Source organism: Monodelphis domestica, chromosome 7 (genome assembly GCF_027887165.1).
Source record: "Monodelphis domestica isolate mMonDom1 chromosome 7, mMonDom1.pri, whole genome shotgun sequence".
In the NCBI taxonomy this organism is placed as follows: Eukaryota; Metazoa; Chordata; class Mammalia; order Didelphimorphia; family Didelphidae; genus Monodelphis; species Monodelphis domestica.
Window position 1 is genome coordinate 62,007,183 of NC_077233.1, and position 21,306 is coordinate 62,028,488.

At 39.8% G+C, this 21,306-nt stretch overlaps 1 protein-coding gene across 5 annotated transcripts in view; it reads right to left on the minus strand.

The window, feature by feature from the left end:
• MGLL (monoglyceride lipase) overlaps positions 1–21,306 on the minus strand; it is a 214,903-nt gene that overhangs the window by 101,544 nt on the left and 92,053 nt on the right. For all 5 annotated transcript variants that reach the window (XM_016424527.2, XM_056804741.1, XM_016424529.2 and 2 more), the window contains one exon: positions 14,636–14,742. In XM_016424527.2, coding sequence (XP_016280013.1) covers positions 14,636–14,742 — 107 coding nt within the window. The remainder of the gene's footprint in view (positions 1–14,635; positions 14,743–21,306) is intronic.

Below are 21,306 nucleotides of genomic sequence, written 5' to 3' on the forward strand. Positions count from 1 at the left end.
GTTAAGTGACTTGTCCAGGGTCACACAGCTAGGAAGTGTCTGATTCCAGACTGGAACCCAGAATTTTCCCAACTCCAGGTCTAGTATTCTATTTGCCAAGTCACTTGGCTGCCCCTCTAATGCCATTTTGACAGTTGATATCCTTTAGCAGAGCCAGGAGATTTAAAAAATGTAACCTGGTGGGGTACACCTATATTGCAGGCTAAAACTCACAAAGTACATTTGTGCTATCATTGACATTTGAACAAAAAATCTGCAAAAAAAAAACATTTTTAAAAAGCTAATATTGGTCTGTATGTGGGGAAATGAAAAGCCTTTTTTCTTGTAGGATCCCTTTCCAGGATCCTAGAGAAGGGAGTGACCATAAACGTCATCTAATCCAACTCCTCCATTTTATAGATGAGTAAACTGAGGCCCAAGGAGGTCACATGGGTGGTGATTTGCCTATGGCCATATAGGTGATAAAATAGCAGAGCTGGCATTTGGACCCAAGTCCTCTGACTACAGAGCAGTGGGATCTTTATCTGAAATGTTTATTTCAAAATCCTGGATGCAAAATTCCAACATTTTCCTGCTCATATTTTCTACCTTATTCATTTTAATATTCCCAGAACCAGCTTCTTGAATCTACAACCCCCACCTCCAGATCTGCTCCCTTACGCTCTCTCAGGTCATGCCGATTCTGTTGTATGTTGCCTAAATTTGCCACTCGGGTACAGCTGTAGCAAAACTTATTTGTCAGCAGAAAAATCTGTAGGCGTTATAGCAAGGAAAGCCTAAATGTCTATGTTTTCCTCTGTTACAGCATCAAATATCTGCAGCTGGGAGGGATCAGAGGATCACAGATTTAAAGTTTAAAAGAACTCAGAAGCCATGTAGTTCCACCCATTCATTTTACGAAACAAGAAGCTGAGGCACAAAGGAAGTTAAATGATTTGCCCAAGGTCACACCGATAGAAAAAGGCAGAGCCAATATTTGAACCCAGGTCTTTGGACTCCTGCTTCACTGTACATACAGTAAGGCTTCCCTGCCAGTAACCTTCAGTCTACAAGTAAATCTCAAAGGGTTCACTGCTATCTTCCTAAAGCAGCTGCTGGCATACCACCCCTCTTCTTGGTTCATCAGGATTCCTAGGAGGAGGGGCAGAGAAGCAGCAGCACCTCTTCCCTCCACCCCACTCCATTGAGAGACTTCACAATTAAACACCCCAAAAGGAGCCCCCGTATTTGGGGACTGGACAAGGGAACCATCTTTTAAAAAAGTTAGATGGACAGGGAAATATGTATTATATAATAATATATGTATAAACAATATCATATTGCCTGCCTTCTTGGGGGAAAAGGGAGAGAAGGGGAGGAGGAAAGGGGGGAAAGGAATCAGACAGATTTTTGGACATAGCTGGTGGAAGAGAACTTGTTTCTAATAGATAAGCATATTCGTTATAATTCGTGACGTATTTATAGCAAACCACATGTGCCATTGTTTTGTTCCATATTGTTACACGTAGATACGAAATTTCAATTTACAATAAAATATAGAACTATAAATGTTATGTCTGTTACATAGATATAACCTATCTATTCTGTTATATATAAAAATTAAAAATAAATGGTGACAAAAGGGGAGGATTTCTGCTCTAGGGCTGAATGATCTAGAAAGTCCAATATTGATTAGGGGATCTGGTCTCTGCTGCCAGCTCCGTCACTCTCTGTATTCTGTTGGCCAAGTCTCTTTGTCCACAATGATGGCGAACTTCACTTTGTACTCTGCAAGGGGGGGAGGGAGGCAGATGTCTTTGAAACGCTCTGAGGAGCCCATAAAGCTGTTGCTTAGATAATATAGCCGACTGTACTAAGAGATGAAGGACCTTGAAATCGGTTTTCTACATCATTATTATTATTATTATATATAATATGGAAATTACATATAACAATAATTATATAATATATAATAAAATTATATAACAGAACTAGTATTAATTTGTGCTCAAGTAGATGATAAATACATCCTCCTTCCCAAAATGGGATTTTTTTTTTCATCTCAATACAAAAGGTCCCCTTTCTTATTTTAAAATTCAGTTCTCATTGCAGGAACAATCCGTACCCAGGTGGACCATAGACTCAAGCAGAGAAATCAATGCTGTCTGCTTCATGTGCATGGGAGACCATCCTTGAGCTCTAGCTGGAAGTTCAACACCTTTTTGTTTATTTATGTAACCCTCACCTTCTGTCTTAGAATCAATACTGTGTATTGGTTCCAAGGCAGAAGAGTGATAAGGACTAGGAAATGGGGGTCAAGTGACTTGCCCAGGGTCACCCAGCTAGGAAGTGTCTGAGGTCAGATTTGAACCTAGGACTTCCTGTCTCTAGTCTGGCTCTCAATCCACTGAGCCACCCAGCTGACACCTTTTGGGAAATGGATTCATGAGCATTGATGTCTCAGTAGGTGAGATGTGTGTGTAAGGCACTTTCAGTTTGGCCAGAGTGGCAGGAAAACAGGACCCAGCTAATTTTAGATATGAACCTCCAGCAGATAGATGAGAGGTCCAATGAAGAGCCTAGCTCTTCCCCTGCCAAGTGCTGGACAAAGGAGGATGTGACATCTGCTGAACTGCTAAGCAATGAAAGGGAGCAGCCAGGAGGAGTGTTAACTGACTGGGACATCTTTTTTTCTAGGGCTGGATTACAGGATTCATGTTTTCTACCTGAGACTCAGATCTGATAAATAAGGCCGTTACTTTCAATTCATTAATTTTTAATTAAAAATTTTAATTATTTATTATAATTTTTGTAAAATAAATTTAAATTATAAAAATATTAAAATAAAAAGTATTAAAATCTATTATTATTTTTTATTAAAACATTTACTAACTATTGGTTCCAAGGCAGAAAAGTGGTAAGGACTAGGCATTTGAGGTTAAATGACTTTCCTAGGGTCACACAGCTAAGAAGTATCTGTGGCCAATTTGAATCTAGGATCTCCTGTCTAGGTGCCTGGCACCTAGCTGTACCTTTCAATTTATTTATTTAGTAAGGCTTTTTATTAAAAGAAATCCTACACTAGGCTAGATTATAAACTCCTTGAGGACAGAGGCTTTGCTTGGGTTTTGGTTTCTCCAGCACTTAGTAGAGAGAGGTGATGCAGTGAAAAGGACATTAAGCTTGGAGACAGTTCAAATCTGATTTTAGACACTTACTAGTTGTGTGAACTTGGGTGAGTCACTTAACCTCTGTTTGACTCAGAGATAATAAAATGGTGATAATAATAGCAGTTGCCTCCCAGGATTGTGGTGAGATCAAATGAAATCATATTCCTAAAATAAATATTCCCTTCCCCTTTATATCCCAAACAAGCACTTAATAATAAGTATTTGTTTTTCGATTGGCTGATTGAACTGTATTTGGGGCCAAATGATTGGCAGTTACCCTGGGCATACGAAGCTTCTCTTTAAACAGTATATTCTCATTTTCAATCCTCTCTCTTAAAAGCATGTGTTCTAACAGCCTGCCAGGTTGATCTCTCCAGTAATGCCACTGCCCAGAATTATGGCACATTGGGATATTTTCCAAGTTTATATGAAATATAGAAAAGCAAACATTCCCTCTTTTCCATTCTCTGAGACGAGCAAAATATTCCATGAATTTCTCTTCCCCCAATCCAGCATTGAACCCCCTTCCTGGATGTGGCATGAAGGTGGGCAGCCCAAGCCCTTCCTGAGGGCTTCAGACAAGCAGCCAGTTCCCAAGCTAGCAGGTTGCCAAAGATGGGAGAGTTACAGCTTTGTTGCTGGCAACTCTGCCCCAGAATGACTCATTGCTACCCCCCACAACCTCATAGAGCTGGCTGATCCAAGTCCTTACCTACTACTCAAGCTTTCCCCAAAGAGCTGCCTGCCTAAGATGCCACTTCAATGACACCCCCCTAAATCTTCTCTCCCTCCTCAAGTAACTGCTACTGTTTTTGAGGCTCTCTTTTGTATGGCACCCAGCACTAATGCTCCTGGAATAACCTGGAATACTCTTCTCATACCATCTCTGCCAGTGGATAGAATGCTGGACCTAGAGTGAGGAAAGCCTTCGTTCAAATTCTGCCTTAGACATTTACTAATGTGAGTCCCTGTGCAAGTCACTTACCTTATTTCAGCTTTTTGGTCTATAAAATAAAAATTTTAAAATTTTAAATAAAAATATAATAATAAATATCGATCTGACAGAATTATTGGGAAGATCAAACAAATTAACATATATAAAGTACTATCTAGATGTTAGCTAGCAATAGTCTATCCATCCTCCATGTCACTCCCTTCATGAAGTCTTCTCAATATCCTCCCTCCCAGCCCATTCCCTCCTCCCCATCTCCTCCTACAATTCCCATCTTCTGAGTTGCTTAGAGATCTGTAACTGCACAGCATGCTCTAATCTGGGACTTCCCATGGACATCTGTGACAGGGAGAAATAAAACCCCTGGGGGTGCTGCTGGGTTTAAAAAAAATTCCCAGCAGGAAGTCATCTCTCCCTCATCTGACCTCAGAACACTTGGTACTCTTTTTATGGACTAATGGGTTTTTACCATGTTGGTGTGTTTCTCTACACGCTTTTTAAAAATCAGCTTTATGAGAATCCATCTCATTGAGCTTGATTTACCCTTGTACATCTCCACTAGTGACTTGCAGAGAATATTGCACAAATACACAATCAATGAATATTTAATGGATGAATTCAATCAAATACTTTTTGATGATGATAGAATTAACCTTCCCATCAGAACCTTAGAACAACAATCATGAGAACGAATGCTATGCATTGGTAGATATCAGCTCTTCCATCCTCCCTCCTTTGTTCTTTCCGCATCTCTCTGTGGTCTGCATCTATATCTGTTCTCTGTCTTTTTCACATAAGCATGAGTGTACATACACATGCAAACAGGTGCACACACATGAAAGAAGAAAGGTTCACCCTTTTAGTAATGAAATGTCAGTGGGTCAGATGCCCACTTCAAATCCTAAAGATAGGATGAGACTGTGCTTGGGAAACAAGAGAAAATCAGTCCAATATTTATTGGCTACATACTATAATTAAAATAATCCCATTGTTCAGTTCTTCTTTCAATTGCCCAACTCGTTGTGACCACATTTGGATTTTTTTTTTTTTGCAAAGCTACTAGAATGTTTTGCCATCTCCTCCAGCTCATTTTTGTAGATAAATATCTGAAGCAAACAGAGTTAAGTGACTTGCCCAGGGTCATACAGTTAGTGAGTATCTGAAGTCAAATCTGAACTCAGGTCTTCCTGATTCCAGGCCCAGTGTATTCTACCCACTATTGTGCCACCTTGTTGCCAATTATAATTATACTTGCTCCTTTTTCTGCAGCGCTATAAAATCTATAGTTCTTTCCCTTACAACAACAACAACAAATGTGGCAGCTCCATGTTAAAGAGGGGAAACTGAGTCTTACACAAATTAAAAATCTCTTAATTCCATGAGTGACTTGCCCATAGTCACACTGGTAGTGAATGTCTAAGGTATTCTGTTCAATCATGTATAAAAAATAAGATAACCACACATTTGTAACTCAACAATAAAATCTTGGATCCTCCAAGGAGGTCAATGACAGAAACAGATATATAACGTGCCAAAATGTTCTACCTCCCTCCCCCACCCCACCCCTTGGAAGCAAAGAACTACAAAGAAGGTGGGTGTCAATTGAATTGGAAAAAGCTAACGTGACATGTAAATGTAATATGTCAAATGTAAATGTAACAGTAGGAAATGACAAATATGAGGAATTCCAAGAAACATGGGATGAGCATAAAGTAATACAAAATGGGATTATTAGTATTACCAAAGGAAGAATATACATGATGTAAATGAAAAGATCCAAAAGCAAGTCCAACTCTGAGTAATTAAAAAAGACAACATTGATGATTTAGAGAATGGATAAGGAAATTCCTTCACAAAAGCACCATTGCTTTTTATTTAGTTGTTAGGACCTTATTTTTAAAAAAGGTTTTCAATTTAATTAATTAATTTAGAATTTTTCTCCTTGGTTACATGATTCATATTCTTTCCCCTACTCCCATTCCCCTCCCATAGCCAATGAACAATTCCACTGGGTTGATCAAGACCTATTTATATTAGTAATATTTGCATTGGGGTGATCATTTAGAGTCTGTATCTCCAATCATCTCCCCATTGAACCATGTAATCAAGCAGTTGTTTTTCTTCTGTGTTTCTACTCCCACAGTTCTTTCTCTGGATATGGATAACACTCTTTCTCCTAAATCCCTCAGAATTGAGAAGGACCCTATTTCTATAAGTGACTATGATGTGAAGACTGAAAGCATCAATAAAATTTTTTTAAAAATCAATATTGTAGCATTAAGATCCAGAAAGGCAGTATTTATAGTTACTTTGACCTATGTTCACTTTCTGCCTTAGATTTACTAGCTATGTGACCCTGAGCAAATCACTTACTCTCTCTTGGTCTCTATCTCATCTATAAAATGAGAGAGTCAAACCAGATAGCCCTTCCAGTTCTGCAATCATAGTGCTGTTAGAATCTATCCTAGACCTCACACCTATCAGATTGTCCAATATGACAGTAAAGGAAAATGATAAATTTTGGAGGGAATGTGGCAAAATTGGGATGGGCTATAAAAGGATGCATATCTTTTGTTCCAGTAATACCACTACTGGATCTGTATCTCAAAGAGATTTTAAAAACTAGGAAAGGACCTGTTTGTACACAAATATTTATAGCTGCACTTTTTGTGGTGGCAACGAATTGGAAACTAAGGGGATGTCCCTCAATTGGGAAATGGCTGAACAAATTGTGGTACATGATGGTAACAGAATACTATTGTGCGATAAGGAATGATGAACAGAATGATTTCAGAAAGAGCTGGAAAGAACTACATGAACTGATGCAGAGTGAAATAAGCAGAACCAGAAAAACATTACACGGTAACTGCAATATTATGGAACGATTAAATGTGATAAACTTTGCTACTAATAGCAATACAATGATTCAAGAAAATTCTGAGGGACTTATGACAAAGAATGCTCTTCACCTCCAGAGAAAGAACTATTGGAGTAGAAATGCAGATGAAAACATATGACTTATCACTTGTTTATTTGGGTACATGATTTGGGGTTTTGGTTTTATAAGATTATTTGCTTACAAAAATGAATAATATGGAAATGTGTTTTGCATGATAATACATGTATAACCCAGATTGAATCGCTTGTAAGCTCTGGGAAGGAGGAGGGAAGAAGAGAGGGAGACAATATGGATCATATAACTTTGGAAAATGTATGCAGAAATTTGTTATTAGAATAATTTTTTAATTAAAAAAAGGATATCTTAGAGATCATTAATCGAAGTAACTTGTCCAAAGTGATACAGACAGGAATCAATTAAGCATAGATTTGAACCCAGATCTCCTGACCCCAAAACAATGGTCCTATGCCACAGAAAAATGCTAGGACTTAGATCATTTAACTATGTTAGCATGGGCTTTATCTGAATCCTAGAAAACAACCCAACTATCCCCATTAGAGTACTTTTTGCTTTGCAGAGAATATTCATAGCTTCCATCTTCTTTTATCTTCACAATAACCTTATGAATTGAAAGCACCATTTTCTGTGAAACCAGTCAGGGCAGTTTATTTACCTAGAAGCACTGTGAAGAGCAGAGACCAGGAGGTGGCAGTCCCTCTCTGAAGGAGATATCCAGTACAAAGCACACTGGCTGCCTTTGCTCACCTAGGGGTAATGAGTCTCTGAACGTGTCTCTGAAGTCTTCTGTTATCTAGGCTATAGAAATAGCCTATATGTAAAATGATTCCTCCAGCAGTGTGCCTGTACAGTAAGGACTAACAGCAACAGTATATATAACCTGATGTGATAACAAACAACTCATTCAGGTACAGATACAGGTGCTTTTTAAAAGCCCCAAGCCCCAGGATGTCAGAATCACAGAGTTAGAAAGTACCCTAATAGCCATCTAGTGTTCTCTCTACCTGACAGAGACATCCCCTCTATAGTATCCCTGACAAATGCTCATCCAGGCTTTGCTTTAAGTGAATGGGAGCCCAGCACTCATGGAGAGGCAGCCCACTTCTTAACCTCTGACTAAGAGCTAATACAATCTGAGTCATGATCCAGATTCACCTTACACATGGAATATGAGGGCTGCAAAGGACCTCAAAGTTTAAAATGCCAGAGTTGGGGGAACCTTAGAACATAGACTGTCAGACCTAGAAAGACCCTTAGGACACAGGATGTCTAAGTTGGGAGAGGTCTTAGAACATTGGCTATCAGAGATGTGAGGGATCTTAGAAAACAGACTGTCAGAACTGGAAGAGATCTTAGAACATGGAATATCAGAGTTGTGGGAACCTTAAAACATAGTCAGAGCTAGGAGGAACTTAAAGGATAATCTATTCTCCAGTCCATCTGCTGTATTTTACAGAAAGGTATACTGAAGCATATGGATGGTAACTTACTTGGGCTACAAATGAGCCTTGTGGCAGAGCCTACATGACAGAAGTTAGGTCTTCTAGGTCTACAGAAAAGATTTTTTTCAGAACCTGGCACTGGATAGAGTCCTTCTAGATGAGATATTCAGTGATTTTTATCCCAGATTTTATAACCCTCAAAGAGTCTCCAATCATCTTAAGAAATGCTAATACTTATGAGAAAGAACGCTATCCACATTCAGAGGAAGAACCGTGGGAGCAGAAACACAGAAGAAAAACAACTGCTTGATCACGTGGGTCAAGGGGATGTGATTGGGGATATAGACTCCAAACGGTCACCCTAGTGCAAATATCAATAATATGGGAATAGGTCTTGATCAATGACACATGTAAAACCCAGTGGAATTGCAAGTCACCTATGGGAGGGGGTGGGGGAAGGGGAGGGAAAGAACATGATTCATGTAACCATGGAAAAATATTCTAAATTAATTAATTAAATAAAAATTTCCAAAAATCTAAAAAAGGAAAAAAAAGAAATGCCTATGATTTTCAAATCCAAGTTAATGATTATTTCATCTTAGACATAAGCTGTAGGGAAGATTGAGGGGAATGGGGTTAATTGAAGCAGAGTGCTATGGACTTAAGAATTCCTGGGCTTAGAGAACTCATTTGGATTCTTCCTCTTCTTATATAGAGTGACAGCTACCTAGTACTTAAGGCCTTCGAGAATTTTCCTAGAACTCTGAGAAGCCAAGGCACTTGCCCACACCTAGTATGTGTGTTGGGAGTTGGGAGTATATGATTTGAAGCCAAATATTCCAGACTCTAAGGTCATATGACATAACTTGACCCAGGGTATCAGAATACCTTATTTGTCACAAAATCAAGAAAAGCATAAGATATGTCAAACTCCAGAAGAGGGCAAGAATCTCTAACAACTCTGGCCATGCCACCATGAGTAACAAATCAAAAGTCTGGCACTGTGATAATCAAAGAACAATGGACACTTAAATAACTGAGATTTCTTGGCAAAAACAAAAGAAAGAGAGAGAGAGAAAAGAAAAGAAACCAAAGTTCACTGATCTCCAAGGGCACATTTTTGAGCTCAAAGGCATTCAGAAGAGGCATTGAAATGCTCTTCTCCCCAGCTCCTGCCCACTAGGCAAGTAACAACTATCCCTCTTCTATTCACAACAAAAGTCTACACACAAAATGAGAAAACACGGAGGTTAAATCTTCCCTTGTTCATTTCTTGAATTAAATCCCATCCTCATGCTGTTGGCAAAGGGGAATTCCAATGAATCACCATATGCAAGTCGGTAAACCATGGGCTTAAACAAGCAGAAAGGGGCACTATATTTAGAATGCCACAGAAAGCAATGACTCTGCTTAGGTTGTTATTTTGGAAACAACAAAAGGTGGTTCTTTTTTTTCCCCCCTTCTCTCCTGTAAAGAGCCTGGTGCTTGGGATTTCGAAAGTCCACTGACAAACACGGAACTTTCAGAAGTCTGGTCCTAGACAGAGCATCTAACCCTCTGCCCCGTCATGTGACAGCTAAAGATACTGAAGCCCCAAGTAGGGAGATGAAGTGGCCACAGAGCCAAGTTCCCTAGATTATTATGAAGTTGGCTGGAACTACATAGAATGTGTGCCATGGTGTATCAAAGGAAGCTTGACGTGACATTTAGCTGAATTTTTCCTCTAATCTTGCACTCCCAGCATTCAGTATGTTGTGAAGGTGATGTCAGATTCTCTAAGGCTTACTTAGGCCAATGGAGGGCAAGCCCTGGCAGAGCCAGAACTTTCCAGCCAATATGGAAAGGCTTTGGGGATTAGACATGGTGATAAACTGTGTTTTCTTCATCAGAGGAACAACCAAGCTAAGTTTAGCAAGATGTCACCAAAGGGCATCATTGGGGCGATGAATATTCTCTGCCCCATCAAGATCATCTTTAGAGGCAGAGAGTTGACATTTTCGCTGGTGATAGGAATGTCCACAATGATGAAATGACAGAATTTTTTGAGGTATCTGAAATTTTTATTGGAGGTACTTAGGCTTTTTATGCCATCCATAAGAGGTAAAATAGTGTAGAGAGTTTATGGAGTGCTGAACTTGAAGTCAGGAGACATAAGTTCAAATCTTATCTTAGATGCTTATTATTAACAGTGTGATCAAGTACAGATTACTTTGCTAACTTTTTTAAACCCTTTCCTTCTTTCTTAGTTTTGGTTCAAAGACATTAGAGTGGTAAGGGCTAGGCAATGGGATTAAATGACTTGCCCAGGGTCACACAGATAGTACCTATCTGAGGCCAGATTTGAACCCAGGACCCTCCATTTTTATGACTGGCTCTCAATCTATTGAGTCACCTAGCTGCCCCCTTAGCTGTGAGTCTCATTTTCCCATCTGTAACAAGGGGGTTATAATAGTTAACATTTACATAGTGCTTTAAGTTTTACAAAGCACTTTACAGATGCTAACTCAATTTGATCTTTACAACAACACTAGGAGGTAGGTGCATTATTATCCCTGTCCCTAATCCCAGAAGAAACTAAGGTTAAAAGAAATTCAATGATTTGCCCAAGGTCACACAGTAAGTATAAGAGAGAGAAATTGAACTCAGATTTATCTCTTATTCCAAGTCTAGAACTCTATCGCCTGTACCACTTTGCGTCTCAAATGTGGATTGTTATTGTTAATACTATTATTATTAGTCTCAGGGATTCCCTTTCCCCCACTCCACTTCAGTTGAGAACATAATGCTGACAATGTCCACAAATAAACTCTATTAGGGCAAGTGTGGTCCTTCCACTTAGGGGTGTTCTTTATTATTTTGTCACTCTGTTCATAATACCTTGGACATATATGATACATTCTTAAAAAATAAACTCTTAGCTTCTGTCTTAGAATTGCTACTATGTAATAGTTCTAAGGCAAAAGAGAGGTAAAAGCTAGAAGTCTGGGGCTAAGTGACTTGTCCAGGGTCACACAGCTTGGAAGTGTCTGAGGCCAGATTTGGACCTGGGTTTCTTGTCCCTAGGCCAGGCTTTCTCTACATTGAGCCATCTAGCTGCTGCTGTAATACATTCATATTAAATTGAATTGAACTGAACTAGACTAAACAGCGCAGGAATGTCTTTGCACATATTGGTCAGTCTTCATTTTAATAAGAATACAGTTCTTCCCAGTGGAATTGCACGGGCTACGGGAAGGGGAGGGGAAAGGGGGGGGGGAAGAATATGATTCTTGTAACCAAGGAATAATGTTCTAAACTGACTAAATAAAATAAAAAAAGAAAGAAAACAGTTCTTGTATTTAATGCCAAGGATAAACACCTCCCTCGACATCCTGATCTAAACTTTGATATCTCACAGAGACACTTTACAAATAGTCCTGGTTTGTATGTTAAAGGTAACATAACTTTAGTAGATAGTGTGTATTCTCTGTTACAAGAAAATTTACTGGTATCTGGACTAAAAGATCTCTTAGCAGAAACATTCCAATTCTTAATCTTTTATGTGGTACACTCTCTCTGACCAAGCTTCTTATTTGGCAAAATCAGCATCTGTCTCCCCTAATGCACCCTTTGTACTCCCATTTACGGTCATAAAATCCCTTATCTCCATTCCCTTGAAAGCTCCTCTCTCCACTACCACTTAGTTCTACATTTTAAAATCAGATCCAATAAAAGCTTCCTTCCTCTGGATGGGAGAAACTGAACTGACCTTTCCAATCTCAATTCCAACATACCAGTTGAAGGCAGCCACTGTGCAAATCTCCTGGAGGCAGAAAATGGGTGCTCACTGACTTGGGGGACCCTTCGGGAAACAGTGAAGGACCCAAGGTATAGCTCGTACACGTTGCATTGCCAAATTCCCTTATATGACATGCAGTAGAGTTTTAAAACAAAATTCTATAAGTTCTAAATGAAATTGAGTTGGGGTTTGTGTGTATGTATCATTTTGTGTTTTATCCATCTTGAAACACAAGCTATGGAATCAGTGAGAAAACAGATGGGCAGCCTTGAGTTCTGAACTGGCACCCACAGAATTTGAAAGAGCCTGGAGGAAGGCCCTCAGCATTTGTAGGGAACCCGTGTGCTCTCCCTCTACCACCCTGGAAAATAACTTGGTATTTATTTGTACATCCTTGTCATTTCCCCCATATAGAAAGAATGTAAGTGCTTTGAGGGCAGGGACCATTGCCTTTTTTCTCTTTGTATTCCCATTGCCTAGCACAGTGTAGGGCATCTAGTAGGCACTTTTCAATAGTTTTTTAGAGGCTTAGGCAGGAATCGGGATAAGAATCACACAGGATCTGGCCTGGAGACAGGAGATCTTGGGTGGAGATCTTGGGTTCAAATTTGGCTTCAGACACTTCCTACCTGTATGACTCTGAGCAAGTCAATTAACCCCAAATGCCTAGCCCTTTCCACTCTTTTGCCTTGGAACCAATACTTAGTATCAATTCTAAGGCAGAAGGTAAGGATTTTTTTTTTTTAATTTCACAGATTGAAGGAGTACCCATATGGGTGAAATCAATCAATGAGCCAATCCAGAAGCATTTATTAGGTCCTGTTCTAAGTCCTGGGTCCACAGAGACAAAAACCAAAATCCCTGCCATCAAGCAGCTTATATATTATTGGGGAAACACCCTGTATACATATAATTACAAAATAAAGACAAGGTGAAAACAAGGTAATTGGTGAGGCAGCCTTGGGTGGAAATTTGAAGGATGATTCTAAGAGTTAAAGGTGAAGAGGAAGGAGTGGGGAGCAGCCCAGGTAAAGGCCCAAAGAGATGAGATGGTACATGTGCACAAGAGACAGGAGAGAAGTTAGTTTGGTTGTCCTACAGAGTGTGCGAAGGGGAGTCGTTGGTCATAAGCCTAGAAAGGTAGGTTGTTTCAGATGCCACACAGGGCAGTTTGTGTTATTAGATCCTCAAGCCTCTAGGATACCACTGGAACTTCTTGAGCAGCAGACCCACACTTTAAGAATATTTTAGGGTTTGTGTGGAGGAGATACTGGGAGGGGAAAAGTCTCAGGGCAAGGAGACCAATCAATGAGGAGGTTTTTTCAATATTCTAACATAGAAGAATGACTTCCCTAAGAAGGGTGGTGGCCAATGAGAGAGAAGAGAAGAGACAGCATGGAGGTAGACTCGACGAGACTTCCCAACTTATTGGGCATGGTGGGGTGAGGGGCAGTGAGCGAATGAGTAAAGAGGGATTCTAAGACTATGAAACTGATCACAGAACCACCAAAATTTTGAAATCCTTGGCCATCGTTTTCTTTGTGTATATTAGCAATGGAGAGAAGTCACAAAGAAGCAAGATTAGGTGTGATGCTTGGGAAAATCCCAAATTCCCTAACAATCCAAATGATCACAAAATAGAATGGATGGCCCTGAGAAGCACTGCGCTCCTACTCCTTGGAAGTCTTCAAAGAGAGGCCAAATGACCACTCATCAGAAAAGTTGTAGTATCTTCTTTACCAATTTAGGTTGGACTAGATGGTCACTGAGATCTTTCCCAGGTCTTAAATTTGGTGGTTCTGTGCAGGGGCATCAAGTGAGAAACCAGTACATCCCACTTAAATATGATTAATAGGAATAGTGCTTTCTCTAACTTTGAGAGTAATGTGGCCTTGATCAGTGTGGTATTATCAGCACTAGATGTTTGCTGAGTCCTCTGATGTTTTAAAGTCAACTATAGCCTTAATCTGTTCTTGAAACTTGAAATTAATATGGTGACAAGTTCATTTGTTCTATTGTGTATATGCGAGTATTTCTAGAGCTCTAAAAAAGCCTATTACATAAGGAGAGATTATTATTTGGCTTGGGCTAAAGCTAGCAGATGGTTTCATATGGCCATCTTATTCTTGAGCCTGAGCCTGGCCGGGTGGGTTCACTGGTGAATCTGCTCCATAGTAAGCAGACACTGAGAATTTCCCTTCCAAAATTTTGGAAACTTCACAGTCAGAATGTCTTTCTCATCTCTTTTTTTAACAGGAAACAGAAAAGGAGCAAACTCAACAAAGAAAGACAGGAGGTGAGATGAAATTTGAAAGGGAAATCCAAACACTGTCAAATTTGAAGTAGTACATACAGTGACTCATCACCCCGTCCGAGATATTATTGTGCAGTACTCACCATGGTCATGAGCAAACACCAACAGGTCAAGTTCAGCCAGCATCTGGGCCAAGTCATCATAGCGGCCACAGTGTTCCCCAGCACCATGTGAGATAAACACGAGGGCCCTGAAAGCAAGACAAGGGACATCCTGTGAGGACAGAGTTCTGGCTGAGGTGGAATGGAGCTCAAACAACATCCAACAGTTTGGATGATTGAAAAGATTCAGGTGAGAAATAGAGAGGATTCCTGGATAGTTCCAAAGATGATGTATCCAAAACAAGAGGAAAACCGAATCTCAGTAGGATGGAAGAATGTAATAGAGTATCATTGTGCTGTACCTTATGACATATGAACAATTCAGAGAAATAAGGGGAAGGCCTATAAGAAAAAGCAAATAGTAAAGCAAGCAGAGTCAAAAAAAGAAAGAAATGACTACATCGTTGTTAAAAAATAAATAAAGGCAACATAGAAAGGTAATATAAGCTTGGCCATGTTTAAGGGTCAATGTCAAGACTATTCTATCAAAGTTAAAGATGACATCGTTCCTCTCTGCTAATAATCAATAAACCATTTTGGATGGAAATGGTGCTTGCTAGAGGTATTAGGTGGCTATTGTTATAGTCTAGGCAAGAGGTGATTAAGGCCTGAACTAAGATGGTGGCTCTATGAGTCAACAGAAGAGGGAAAATATGAGCAATTTTATGGAGGCAGAATCATTGGACTGTATTGGAGATAGAAATGAGGACTAGAGAAGTCAGTGGGGATCACAACAGGACTGTGGACCTGAGTGTTCACAGAAAGATGGTGATTAGCAAAGTTTGGAACAGGGATGAGTCTTTTTTTTTGGAAAATATAAGAAGTTCTATTTTGAATATGTTAAGGAAGAGATTATGACAAAGCAGGGAAGGAAGGGGAGGGAGTGAACAAATTGCTGTGCCTACTATATGTCAGGCACTGACTTTACTCTTGCAATATTTTAAACATGTAAGAATGACTCCCCAAAGTAGGGTGGTGGCCAGTGAGAAAGAAGGGAAAAGATGGTGTGGAGGTAGACTCCAGAAGAATTCCCAACTTATTGGGTATATTATTTGATTTGATCCTCACAATAATCCTGTGAGGGAAATGCTATTACTATCCTTATTTTACAGTTGAGGAAAATCGAGGCAAAAAATAACAACTTGTTCAGGGTCATATAGCTACTAAGTGTTTGAGACCAGATTTGAACTCAGGTTTTCCTGACTCCAGGCCCAGTGCTCTATACACTGAGCCACCTAGTTTGCTTCTGAACTCTAGAAGACCTGGCTTCAAATCTTGACTCAAACTCCTATTAGCTGGGCGAAGTTTGGCAAGGCACTAAATTGCTTTGATTCCTAGTTCCTCCTTTGTAAAAGAAGGAATTTTAGACTGAAATGTCTCAGCAGTCTCTTCTACTTAGAAATCTATGATTTCATGAACCTAAGCTCTTCAAAGTGGATATTCCCTTTAACAATATCTGCACCTGCCTACCTTGTCTGTTTCCTCTCATAAGTCTCTCACAGTGGTTCTACCCAACATGCTGAGGACTTTCCCACTGCGGGTGGAGAAAGAATGGGAATAGGGATGTATCTGTGGCAATCAACTTGTCATTTTACTAGGTATGACTTCAACAGGATGAAGTTAGAAAGCCTGGCTCTGACACTAATAGAGTGACTTGGGTAGGTCACTGACCCTCTTAGTCCCCCCCCTTTACAAAATGGGCATACCTGCATAACCAATCTCATTGTAGGAGTCCTGGGAAGTAAGTGCTTTAGGAACCCTAGGCTGCTCTAGAAATGTGAGCTATTATCATTATGTAAACATTAGTTATTATCACGAGTAGGTCATGATCTCATGGTTGGAAATCATTGCTTCAAAGCCTTTAAAAACACCCACTTCAGCTCTCTAAAAATACAAGACTGAGTAAATGTCGGGGTCCTCCAAGACGGTCTGGAAAACTCACAGACATGAACAGGCCATTCTGCTAACTCATCAAAGAGCTGCAAAAAAAGTTATTAGAGTCCTCTGTTCCAATATACCCAACAGCGAAACCAAAACCAAAACACTCCAGTGAAGGAGATGCTGGCCTTAGATTTTTTTTTCCTCCATCTCCTCTTAACAGACTTAGCCAGTGGAAAGAATCAAATCGCCATTACCCAAAGTAATTCCAGTAAAAGGATTACACAGGGAAAAGTCATCAGTCACAGGCACAGCAGCAGATGGACCAATCTGGCACACAGCGCTCTGTGATTGGGCAGTTCACTGAGTTTGAGCATATGTTGCCCATGAGAGGGATTAGCCCGAGGGGCTATGGAGGCTATGGGGGGAGGATGCAAACTAGAGGACTCAGGACAAGTGCATCAAGCTTGCAGCAATCAATCATGTGGGTGGGTGTCCTCCTCTTCATGGGATCATAGCTCAAAGATATGGAGCTAGAAAGGACCTCGGCCATGATGCTGCCCAGCCTCCTCCTTTTCCAGATGAGGAGCCTAAGGGTCAGGGAAGTGAGGTGACTTGCCCCAAATCACACAATATTAATGAGAACTTTCCTCCAATCCTTCTCACACTTTGAATATAACTTCTATGATTCTCAAGGCTGAAAGAGACCACAGAGATCAACTGGTGCAGCCCCCTTATTTTATAGATGAGAGAAAACCAAGCATAGAGGATTGAAGTCATTGCTTCAAAGTTACATAAGCAGTTAGTAGGAGAGTGAAGTTTCCAGCCCAGGTCTCCTGGATCCAGGTACTTTTCCATTAAATTCTATATAGCCCAATGTCTCATTTTAAAAATAAAGAAACTGGAAAGAAGTGACATGATCCACTCGAGTATAAAGTCTCTTGTTTTCAAGCCATGGTTATAGTCCAGGTCTCCTGAGTTCCAGTTTAACACTCGTCCTAGCACACAGTCTGGCCTTTCTATTTTTCTATTAGTCTTTGAGGACAATCAGCCATTCAGAATGAACTCCATGACCTTGGCCTTGGTCTTATTCTTTGAGTTGGCCACAGGATGAGCATAAATATATGAAGCTAAAACGGATATTTAGAAAGCATACCAGAAAAAAAAATAAGGAAAAGGAGGAAGAAAGAGAGGAAGTGAAAGAGAGAGAGAAAGAAAAGGAGGGAAGGAGGGGGGAAAGGAAAGGATAGGAAAGGAAAGGAAAGGAAAGGAAAGGAAAGGAAAGGAAAGGAAAGGAAAGGAAAGGAAAGGAAAGGAAAGGAAAGGAAAGGAAAGGAAAGGAAAGGAAAGGAAAGGAAAGGAAAGGAAAGGAAAGGAAAGGAAAGGAAAGATGGGAAAAGATTAGGCTTTGGAAGGAAAAGGAAAAGGGAAAGAGAAGGAAAAGGCAAAGGAAGGGAGAGAAAGGGAGGGAAAGAGAATAAACATGAATCACTTACTATGCCAGGCACTGTGCTGAGAACTTAAAAAACATTATCACATTGATCCTCATAATGACTCTGGGGGGTAAGAGCTCTTGTAATTCCCATTTTACTGGTTAGAAATTTGAGGCAAACAGTTTGTGAATTGCCCAGGTCCACATATCTAATAAGTATCTGAGGCCATATTTTGAATTCAGGTCTTCTGACTTCAAGGCCCAAAGGGACAGAAAACAAGACTCAATCAAAAGTAGTAAAACTTCAAGTGAACTTGAAAGGAGAAAAACAGGACAAACAAATTTTGTTTATTAGTTTATTTGGTTCTGCTTTCTTAACTGCTAAAGAATTATATAAGATATTTACTCCTTTTTTTCTTTTTGGCTTTGTTAATGGCTACTAAATTTGGACAGACAGACAGACAGACAGACAGACAGACAGATAGATAGATAGATAGATAGAGAGATAGATAGATAGATAGATAGATAGATAGATGGATGGATGGATGGATAGTTTAATTTAGTCTCATAAGGGGAAGATTTCAGCTCCCACTGGATGAAGTTCTTCCTTCCCACTGGATTCTCCTCTCTCCTCTGCACATGATCTTAATCATGATTTGAAGTCAGGAGAGAATGGGAGAATTAGTATTTTTCGTTTTTTTTTTTTAGGAAGAGATCTTCACTGTATCATATTATGATAGTGTTCCATTGAGATGTATTGTTCATTGTATCGTTTGACAATGCATTTCCACTCACTCCAATAGATCTCCAGTTCTGAGATTCTAGTACCAAAATTTTCAGGATTGAATTTCTGTTTTAAAAAATTTAAATATTCACACACAATTTCTGTTAAAGGGACGATGTGTGGGTATGTGATGAATGGACCCAGTCCATTTCCAATAACTGAAATAGAAGCAGTAGGACTAAGTGGAAATCCAAATGTAACTTTTATTCCTCCACTTTCAATTTTGTAAGTAGATTGTCTTTCATCTAAATCCATGGTTCCATCACATGCTGGAGGCCCCAATGATCTCATGATTCAACAATTACTGATTGGGTGCTTTTTATAATAGTAATATTAGACTCATCTTCCTATAGAATTGGAAGGTTTGCAAAGCGCTTTGCTCATCATAAGTCTATAAATATAAGGACAATTTCCCCTCATTTATAGATGACAAACCTAAGGTCTGGAGAGAAGGGACTTAGCCAGGGTAACATAGTTAGAAGTCAGAGTCAGGATTAGATGCCATTGTTGACTCAATATTGTGCTAGGCACCATGCGGGTTATGAAAGAATGAAAAACACAACCTCTGCTCTCCAAGTATTCTCATTGGGAGAACAAGAAATACATAGTTTAGATGGCAAAGACATCAACCAGCTGCTTGCTAGAAATTCCACAGGCATCTCAAGCTCACTAAATTCAAGACAGAACTCCTTCTCTTCTCACCTAAGCCAGCCCTTCTTCTAAACTTGCATCTTTCTTTTGAGTTCACTATCATGCTTCTGGTCACCTTGGTTCACCACCTCAACATTATTTTTGGTTTTCTTCCTTTTCCCCTCAACCCCTAAATCGACATCGTCAATACCCCTTGTATCCGTCCCTCTTTTCTCCACTCACATGGCCACAGTCAGGCTATGTCTCCTCTCCAATCCATCTTTCCATAGTTTGAAAACAACCTCCCGCTATGATAGAAGCTTCAGGTACTCTTTCCTGCTTCTGGGACCAAATACAAACTCTTGTTTAGCACTGAAAGCCTTTCACGATCCCGCTCCAGCCTATCTTTCCACATTGATTTCACCTTATTTTCGCTCATGTGTTTTATATTTGAGACAAACTGGTCTACATAGTGTTTCCTGTACATGCCTTTGTTCATCTCTGCTCAGTGGAATGCCCTCCTTCCCACTTTGCTCCTGCCTCTTAATACCCCTGACCTCCAGCAGAGTTTAGCTCGTGTCACCTCATACAAAAGGTCTTTCCTGGTCCTTCCAGTTTTTAACTTTCTCCTCTTCCTCCAATTTCTCGGTGTTTACTTTGTACAGACTTCAAAACACTTTCTATTTACTCATCTGTGTACATGGTGTATCCATCCAGTAGAGTGTAAGCCCCTTGAGAGCAGGGTCTGTTTCATTTTGATGACTTACACTTAGTTGGAGCTTAAGAAATACATGTCTAATTGAACTGAATTATATCAAAGATGATTGTCTAGGTGGTAGACAGTAAGTCCTACCATGAGAGACCAAGCGAAGACAGAAATCATAATGGATTAACACAGCCAAGGCAGGCTTTGTGCTGAAACCTTCGGTACAAAGGGGGATGCGTATGATAATACATGTATAACCCAGATCAAATTGCTTACCGTCTCTGGGAAGGAGGAGGGAAGAAAAGGAGGGAAACAATTTGGATTATATCACTTAGAAAACTTATGTGGAAAATTGTTATTACATGTAATTGGCCAAATAAAATATCTTTACCAAAAAACCAAAGGGGGATACATATAATTTTGGTAGTCAAGAGGAAAAGAAGAAGGAGATTTGATGGAGGATGATCAGAACAAATAAAAGTACAATGGAGGGATAAACATAACCTGCCAAGGGGGAAAGTAAGCAGACTGGCTAGGCTACTGACGAGATTTCATGAAAAGGAATCATAAGAGATAAAGTTGGATAGATTAAAAAAGGACCCAAATTGTTTTCGAGTCTTGAATACCAGGATTATAGATAATAATTGCTAGCATGTATATGGTACTTTAAGGTTTGCAAAGCACTTTACAAATAATAGCTCATTTAAGCCTCAAAAGAATCCTGGGAGGTGCATGTTACTATTATCCCCATTGTACAGTTGAGGAAACTGGGGCAAAGAGAGATTAAATGACTTGCTCAGAGGCACACAGCTAGTGGACGTCTGAGGCAGGTTGTGGATGCAGATCTTCCTCCAATTCAATAAACATTTATTAAGTGCATGCTATGTATCAGGCATTGTGCTAAATACTGGGGCTAGAATTAATTTTTTAAAACAGTCGCCCCCCTCAAAGAGCTTTCGATCTAATTCCAGATCCAACATTCTATCTCCTGTGTCATGCAGCTGCCTCTCAAGAAGGCATCTTAATGATTGTGGAGTCCAATGAGGAGTTCAGAGTAGTTTTCTACTCTTTCCATCTCCACCTCCCCTCCCGCACATCCAATCTGTTGTAGATATCTGCCAAGTCTACTTCTATAATGCTTCTTGCAACTTCCCATTCCTTTCCATTGCTGCTTCCGCTACTGACTCTTTCAGGTCTTCAACAGTAGCCTGAGCTATTGCAAA